General features: G+C 47.3%; 1 protein-coding gene and 1 long non-coding RNA gene across 2 annotated transcripts; both read right to left on the bottom strand.

Moving 5' to 3' along the window:
* Positions 1-283: 283 nt before the first annotated feature.
* Positions 284-8275, bottom strand: LOC127749835 (uncharacterized). The gene is made up of 5 exons (XM_052269660.1): positions 8080-8275; positions 1049-1145; positions 873-970; positions 619-771; positions 284-334 (listed from the first exon to the last, which is right to left on the bottom strand). The coding sequence occupies exons 1-5, from the start codon at positions 8230-8232 to the stop codon at positions 284-286; spliced, it is 552 nt and encodes a 183-aa protein (XP_052125620.1). The 5' UTR covers positions 8233-8275.
* On the bottom strand, positions 4857-5294 carry LOC127749830 (uncharacterized). Its single transcript, XR_008011378.1, has 3 exons — positions 5222-5294; positions 5047-5136; positions 4857-4945 (listed from the first exon to the last, which is right to left on the bottom strand). It is a non-coding gene; the product is annotated as an uncharacterized LOC127749830 (long non-coding RNA).
* Positions 8276-8428: the final 153 nt, after the last annotated feature.

Below are 8428 nucleotides of genomic sequence, written 5' to 3'. Positions count from 1 at the left end.
TAGCTGCAGCAATGCGCGTAATAATGCGTTACCGTTTATGCGCATTTTAATGCGCATAACCAGATGCGGTGCTACCGGGGCACACCTGAACGGAGGGTTAATTCGATACCTTAGACTAAAATGCAATTCATCCGCGCGTTTCGAAAGGCACACAGTTCAGCTGCTCGTTTCGAAAGACACGCAGTTCCTATCTCTCACGCAAAAAAGCCTGTTCGCTAAAATAGCAAACTTCAGGTATTTGCGTTTTTCTGTTGTAGCAAACATATCCTTTTGCCATTTCTTCTTAACGTTTATCTGTGACCATAGCAGAGGAAATAGTTTTTTTCGTTGTTTGCTGAAACAGCAAGATCTTTTGCTAAAACAAAAATATGTTTGCTGCAACAGCAAAACGCAAGTACCTGAAGTTTGCTATTTTATCGAACAGGCTTTTTTGCGTGAGAGATAGGAACTGCGTGTCTTTTGAAACGAGCGGCTGGACTGCGTGCTTTGGGAAACGGGCGGATGAATTGCGTGCCTTTTAGTCTAAGGTATGGAATTGTGAGTTTTTGAAAAATAAAATGCGCGCACAACCCTACTGCTTTTTTAGGGAAAATTCTTTTGGCAATGCCATATTCATACCTCATATTCCGCGAAGCCCCACATCAATTTTCGGAAATTAGTTGTACACATCCAGACCCAAGGGCTGATAGCACAAGGCAACAAAGCCTGGATAGCTTCCGAAGAGAACAGCCTTGAATCCCAATTGGTGCTCGGATTAAGAACACGTCCTAACTTTTGCACACAAAAGAACACACAGAAGATGTTGAGATTACGAAAGAGAGTTAGGTAGATAGACGCAAGTTTCTCTGAATAGGCTCGTTTTCATAATGTACCTGTTCATTCAAGACGAAGGCGTAAGAGGCGCAGAATGTGGAAGACAACAGCACAGCATACACCAGGCTGGATCGACGCACGGACAGAAGCGGCTTATCTGATAGTTGAATGGAGTTATTTACAGCATGCTGGTTGCTTGAAGCAGTCGTGAGTGAAGAATCCCTCGAAAACTTACACAGACAATTGAAAGACACGGGCACTAGGCCGATGCAAGCCATTCCCAGCATAATCACCCCCAGGGGACTTGTACGAACGAATGGCTCGAGTGAATCCTTCAGTCATAGAATCAGAGACGAGCGCAAGATTCTCATAACTTAACTTGCCCTTTCAAGGTGCAGCATGTATTTGAAGTTTCCCTTACCGTCCTTGTATCCTCTCCATCCTGCTGCTTTTGACGGCCGTTTGTTTTGGATTTACTGTCAACTGATTTTGAGGCCTTTCCGGTTTTACCAGCAAGATAGACATCCTGACTTGCGTCTCTTAAGCGAATAACGCGGCCAGACAACGCGTCCACTGCCCAGCGCCCGCCAAAACTGCAGGGTGTTCAGTCTGAGTTAAGTAAGGCACTGCTGTAACTGAATAATTTAAAGCTCTGGACTGCAGAACCAACTAACTACAAAATTCTTTAGCGTGAGTAACAAAAACTTTCACTTTTAGGGAACAAAATTGTCCCAGTTCATGTGTACAGTATACAGAATCGGTGCAGTGCGGTGCGTGCCCGCGGGCCTCGACACAACAGTGTTTGCGGGTTTGTATACCCGAGGGGCGGGCCAATATGGCGCCTTACGGGAACAGACGGTAGGCAAACCCGCCTAGGGCTGTGTCTTAGCCCTGACACACGTTATATAGGGCGCCATTCAAAACCTCAGAACATGGCCAACTTCAACGACGATCACAAAAAATTAAAAAAAAAATGGAATACTTACACGTCCGGGTGGTTCATTTCCGTCGGCAGGGCTCTGGCCGTGGTCGCGTCACCGCGGTACTTCATGAAAGGTGAAGAAGTCAAGCGCTATCGATTCTGTCCAGGTGGCGCCTGGGCCGCAATCTAGGAGAGTGAAACTCCTCACACCAAATAAGTTGTACATAAATGGACATTACATTGACATTCAACGCTTGGTCGCCGCGCTGCATGCGCAGACAGCCGTTACCATCACCGAGTGTCGATGCGCTTCCATACGGTCCTGATATCACGCAGGGCCTTCGACAACGTTGGAGAACGCCTGGCTGCACAAGTGCACCATCGCGGTGAGTACGCTACACGGTGGGATGCACTTCCGGTTGCCCCAGTGTCGCCTCAACGTGGTGCTTTGCGCAGCGCTCCTGGCGTCAGCACCTAGTCCTAGTGGCCTACCAGAAGACCAACAAGGGCATCACCGTGTCCTCTCGCCCGCCTCTTCGACGGCACCTTGCCCAGTGCCGCGTAGTACTGCGACGGCAAGCACTACTGGGCCTGGCTGTTCTGGGGCACCCACGACGAGATCGCTCTCATCAACAACTACATCAGCACCGCTAAGAGTGTACCCCCCACGCCGGCGGCAAGTCCCAGGTGAGGACGGATCGGGGAGCGCAACGGAGCGCCTGTGGAGAGCGGGGTAGGCCACCGCGCAACGCACCACTGCGTCGTGTGGACACCTACCCCGCCGGCCGCAGGCGCCGTCTTAAGCTAAGCTCGAACAACCTCACCAACCGGCTCTGTGTTCAGAACTACGTCCACCTTGTCGGCAACGCCATGGACAACAACAGCCACGGAGAAATCGAGCCCAGGAACGGCTCTTACTTACATTCTCAGCGAGCAAGGTATGGGCTGCCGCCTTCACCAACGACCAACGTAAGCAAAACTTTATACAATTTCAGTACCTAAATAATTTTTCACTTTTTGTTGTTACAGCCCATCAACGCAAACAAGTTTTTTTGTTTATTGTTGTTGTTGCTGCTGTTGTGGAATTTTGCTGGGAATTTTTGCGAATAATAATCTTGTGTTTTACCCCGTGGGGCCACCGGACCGCGAGGTGCTCGCCACGTATCTCAGCGAGCACATGAACCTGGCGCAGGAAAAGCTGGAGGGCAGGGTGACCATGGCGGGCGGGCGCACCGCTTCTCGGGCATCAGCAACAGCGTCAAGCACTAGCTCTGCCTCCCTCGTGCGACACGAGAACGCCTAGCTGAAAATGATATGCCAAAGAAACTGTGTGTCCGTTTATGTTGATGGGTAGTTTCAGCAAGTACGTCACGCCGTCGCGTGTCCAGTTAAAACCGCTGAGTTTTTTTGTTGTTTTTTTTTTGGGGGGGGGGTGAGGCTAATAAGCGGGGACATTTCCTGGAATTGCCCCCTAATAACGGCCCACATATACAAATGTAATTGTAATTAATATTATTATAATAGTACTAAAATTAATAAAGGCAACAATAACAATACGTCTACGTGTTGTTCTGCTTCAAGCCCCCTGTTTATGCGTCGATGTTCAAAGTGCACCAAGTAGCCTATGGTCTCTTGGCCTTGGCCCCTTCAATGGCATTTGCGGCGAGTAATAAAGTAAAGCTATATTAATAAGGGGCCATCCATTAAGTACGTCCGCGGTTTTTGACCCCAAATTGACCCCCCCCTCCCCCTTGTCCATGCACGTCCGTTTTCGATGACCCCCCCCCCCCTCTTTGGACGTCCATTTTGACCAAAGTACTCCTAAAATTAATAAATTTGTTCGTTTTGGTATTTTAAGGCGTTCAGATGTTTTCTAATTAATTTATCAAGTTTAGAGTGTCAAACAATTTATTTAAAAATTAAAACAAGTCACTTTGTTCAAATTTAAAAAAAAAATTAAATAAAACAACAAAACGAATGATTTTAATCCCTGCGGACGTGGGGTAGTGTCGAAACCCAGCTCACAGTATTCCCATTTTCCCCGTATCCTATGTAGACAGCGGACGTCCGGACAGCCGTTGCCCCCCCCCCCCCCCCAGGTCCATCGATATCCCTTTTTGAGAGACCCCCCCCTCCCCATCGAGCTCGGACGTACTTAATGGATGGCCCCTAAGCGGATGATCAATTTGAAAAAAAATGCCCATTCGTTCATAAGTATGAGAGGTATGGCAATAAGTGAAAAATACGCCGCCACGAAAGTCCACGTTAAGCCGCGCCTTAGACGCTCACACCGAAATAAATTTTTACACTGCACTGGCTGTGCTTGTTCTTCTTAGGGATCGCCTTCGTCAAGAAAGTACGTCCGTTTCTCAAATTCATTCGATCGTTCGGCAAAACTGACGAGAGCTCGGCGCCTGCGAGGCTCAGGGTAGGCCAGCCCGCAGTACACGCATGCACAACAAGGCAGTGTGTTGCCTACCCATCAGGCGCTAAGAGACCTTGTTAAGCTTGCTCTGATCTTGGCAATTTTGGGGTGTATTAAGATTGTCTGACCTATTTTTGTAAATGACCTGAAGTACCACCCTTGTAACGGTAAAGGCTCATTTGCACTTGTTTTGGTCGTTATTTTAGAACTGTTTCCGGTGCTGAGTTCCTTAATTCTTCCTGTAAATGGGACCGTCCTTAACCGTTTATTAGCTCGCCAGGGGGTGTGGGTCGCACGGGCACCAACGTCAGGCACGGATTAAGGGGGGGGGATCGCAGGCGAGAAGGATAAAAGTAAAATCCACAACCACGGCATTAAGAACACTGATAAACTAAGTGTCCAACTGCTCAACACTTCTAAGTGTGCAACTGTAAGTTAAATTCTTGCAAGTGTGCAACTGCAAGTTGAATACTTGCAAGTGTGCAACTCAGCAGGTGTGCACTTGCAAGTGTGCAACTCTTCGGTTGAACACTTCCTACACAGTAAGCATCCAATCTAAGGAAGTGTGCAACCGAGGAGTTGCACACTTGCAAGTGCACATCTACCGAGTTTAACACTTGCAAGTGTACGACTACGGAGTTGCACACTTGCGAGTATTCAACTTGCAGTTGCACACTTACAGGTGTTGAGCAGTTGAACACTTAATTTATCAGTGAAGAAGGATGAGACGTGTCCGAGCGAAACTGCATCATGATGACGAGATACGTGACTGATAGGGAGACGATCTGTGTGGGACACGAAGGGCGCGACCAGTAAGTTCCCGCTGAAATTGTATTGCATGAGGAGAAGGACTGACGTTTCCGCCAGCTGAAACCTAAATACTCACGGAGCCGAAGAGAGGTCGGTCGATGCTGGTGAACCCGCTCAGCGACAAGCGAGCCGGCCGGGAAATCACGGACTTGTAGAAGAGCGTCACCTGCGACGGCAGTCGAAGTAAGCACCCGCCTAGTTTGAGTTCAAAGTACAAAGCAGTCAAGTTTTTGAGCCATAATACGACTTACCGCTCGGAAGAAAGCCTGGTCATGCGCGTCCATCGACAGCTTGTCCAGGGCAGACACCACAGGGCCGTGCATCTGTCGCATGCATAAGAGAACAATATATTGGAAAATCAAATGCGAGCACTGTAAAAAGCTTACGAACTAAATACTTTGCAACGTTACGAACAATTTTCGTTCTTTGTACTGCAAAGAAATTGTTCGTATCGCAAAGCGATTGTGTGTAATGCTAGACAGGGTCTTACGAACAATCGGTTTGCTTTGCGAACTATTTGTTCGTAAGCTTACGAACAATTAGTTCGTAATTCAACGCTCCAAAAACCTTTGTAAGCTACGAACTTTTTGGTTTTCATTACGAACCTATATACACTGTAAAAAATAATCACGGTCGCCCATACGGAAATATGCCGTTTACTTAACCTACGGCGTCTCCGTACCTTGGGTTTCGTACCCTCTTCCCATAAGAGCCCATGTAAAAAAAACGTGGGTACGGAAAGGTACGTAAAAAGTCCTGTTAATTTTGATCCGGAAGTCTTCGTCTTGAGTACGGAGTCTGTTACGGCGTTCCGTACCCTCTTCCCTATGCTAGCCCATGTAAAAATTGTTGGTACGATGGCCACACGTACGGCAAATCTCTGAACCGCTCTCGGAAATCACTCCCAAAAGTGGGGTACGGAACGCCGTGACAGGCCCCGTCTCCAAGACTGATTTTTTTACAGTGTAGTTCGTAAGAAATTTACAGTGAGTGGTTGTGGGTCTCGTAACGTACCGCAGTCACCGCCTCGTGCGCCCTATTGCTCACTTGGAACAGCCCGAATGCCAGCAAAAGCATCCACATGACTTGCGAGGCACCCGCCTCCAACACCCCAAGAGACCTAAGAGGGGCGAACAAACAAGAAAAACGACATCGAAACCATTTGCAGGAGTACAGGCTGAAGGAAGTACACTCACAGTAGCGCGAAGCACAAGTAGACGGAGAACAGCATCAAGAGAAAGACGTGCGTCAGGTAGAACACGTCCAGGAGGTACAAGCTGGGGTGGTCGTTGTAGAGCGCGCGCAGACCGACCCAGAGCTTTTGGGCACGGCGCACCCCCTCAGTGTCGCCCGGGCGCATCTGGGTCAGGTGGTGCCAAAACGCTTAGGGTGAGGAGTCTTATAATGCATTCGGGAACCAAGCCACTGCTCCCCAAATCAAGCGCGATATGTACCCCACCCCACACACTAAATGGCGAGGGACAATTTTTGAAAGTAGGCTAGATGTGTCTTTGAGCACATCTCATCTAAACCAGATACAAATTCGTATCTTCGTCACATACAAAATACAGCATTTGTACCCAGCCAAGGTCCAATTATTTGTACTTCGATACAGACAAATTTGCCTCTGATATGAAGATGTGCTCAAAGACACATCTTAGCTAGGAACAAAATATTGTCCCTCCCCATTTAGAGTGCAGCAGTTCACTCACCTGGTTTAGGTGCTCGCTGAGAGCGGTGGCTGCCTCACGCAGCTGTAGGGAGTACGCGGTGTGGAACAGTAGGATCAAAAAAAACGATACAGTGGCTGAGTAGGCAGCGGGGAGGTAGTACCATGCATTTACAGACAGGTCCAAGTCATATGCGTTGAGATCGCCAGAGATAAACTTGGTCTGCTAGAAAAATGATTCCATGTACCATGAACCATCATGGGACTTTGCACATTTGTTAAAGAACTGCAAATGTAGATACTTTGCACGAACAACTTTCTAGCCAACCTCTTTTTTTTTTGAAGCAATCATTCCAACGATGATTAACAGGAGAGGGACCACGAATAAAACGAACACGAAACCGCGCAAGAATCGAACTCGGGAAGACCAGCGGTCCCGAAGATGTTGGTTAGTAACAGATAAGAAGGCTTCCTTCAAATAAAATCATTTTTATTTTAGATTTACATATGAAATTAGAGAGAAACTTTATCAAGAACTAACTTCTGTCTAACGGGCAGAGAAAGTATAGGCAACCTTCCCCCCTTGACTTTCCGAACCGTAAGGCCACCCCGGTACCGCTATAATCCACTTAAATCTGCTTAAATGTGCGTTATAGATGCAGTAATAATTCGTTACCTTTTATGCGCATTTTAATGCGCATTACCAGATGCGGCGCTACCGGGGCACATCAGACCAGAGGGTTAATTGTGTGTTTTTGAAAGAAAAAAAAGATGCGCGCACAACGCTACTGCTTAAGGAAAAATTATTTTAGCATGCCATATTCATACCTGATATTCCGCGAAGCCCCACATCACTTTTCGCAAATTAGTTGTACACATCCAGACCCAAGGGCTAATAGCAGAAGGCAACAAAGCTAGGAGAGCTTCCAAAGAGAACAGCCTTGAATCCCAATTGGTGCTCGGATTAAGAGAAGGTCCTAACTTTTGCACACAAAAGAACATGTTGGGATTACGAAAGAGAGTTAGATAGATGAACGCAAGTATCTCTGCATAGGCTCGTTTTCATAATGTACCTGATCTCTCCAGACGAAGGCGTAAGAGACGCAGAATATGGAATACAGCAGCACAGCATAAACCAGGCTGGATCGACGCACGGAGAAAAGCGGCTTATCTGTTAGTTGAATGGAGTTATTTAGAGCATGCTCGGTTGCTTGAAGCAGTGAGTGAAGAATCCCTCGAAAACTTACACAAACAATTGAAAGAAACGGGCACTAGGCCGATGCAAGCCATTCCCAGCATAATCACTCCCAGGGGACTTGTACGAACGAATGGCTCGAGGGAATCCTTCAGTGATAGAATCAGAAACGAGCAAGAGATTCTTATAACTTACAATAACTTGCCCTTTCAAGTTGCAGCATATGTATTTGAAGGTTCCCTTACCGTCCTTGCATCCTCTCCATCCTGCTGCTTTTGACGACCGTTTGTTTCGGGTTTTGTTTCAACTGATTTTGAGGCCTTTCCCGTTTTACCAGCAAGATAGACATCCTGACTTGCGTCTCTTAAGCGAATAACGCGGCCAGACAACGCGACCATTGCCCAGCGGCCGCCAAAACTGCAGGGTGTTCAGTTTAAGTTAAGTAAGGCACTGTTGTAACTGAAAAATTTAAAACTCTGGACTGCAGAACCAACTAACAACAAAATTCTTTAGCGTGAGTAACAAAAACTTTCACTTTTAGGGAACAAAATTGTCCCAGTTCATGTGTACAGTATACAGAATCGGTGCAGTGCG

The sequence above is a fragment of the Frankliniella occidentalis genome, unplaced genomic scaffold (assembly GCF_000697945.3).
Source record: "Frankliniella occidentalis isolate FOCC.00 unplaced genomic scaffold, Focc_3.1 Scaffold98, whole genome shotgun sequence".
NCBI classification, from domain to species: domain Eukaryota; kingdom Metazoa; phylum Arthropoda; class Insecta; order Thysanoptera; family Thripidae; genus Frankliniella; species Frankliniella occidentalis.
This window is presented reverse-complemented; position numbering and strand designations above follow the sequence as displayed.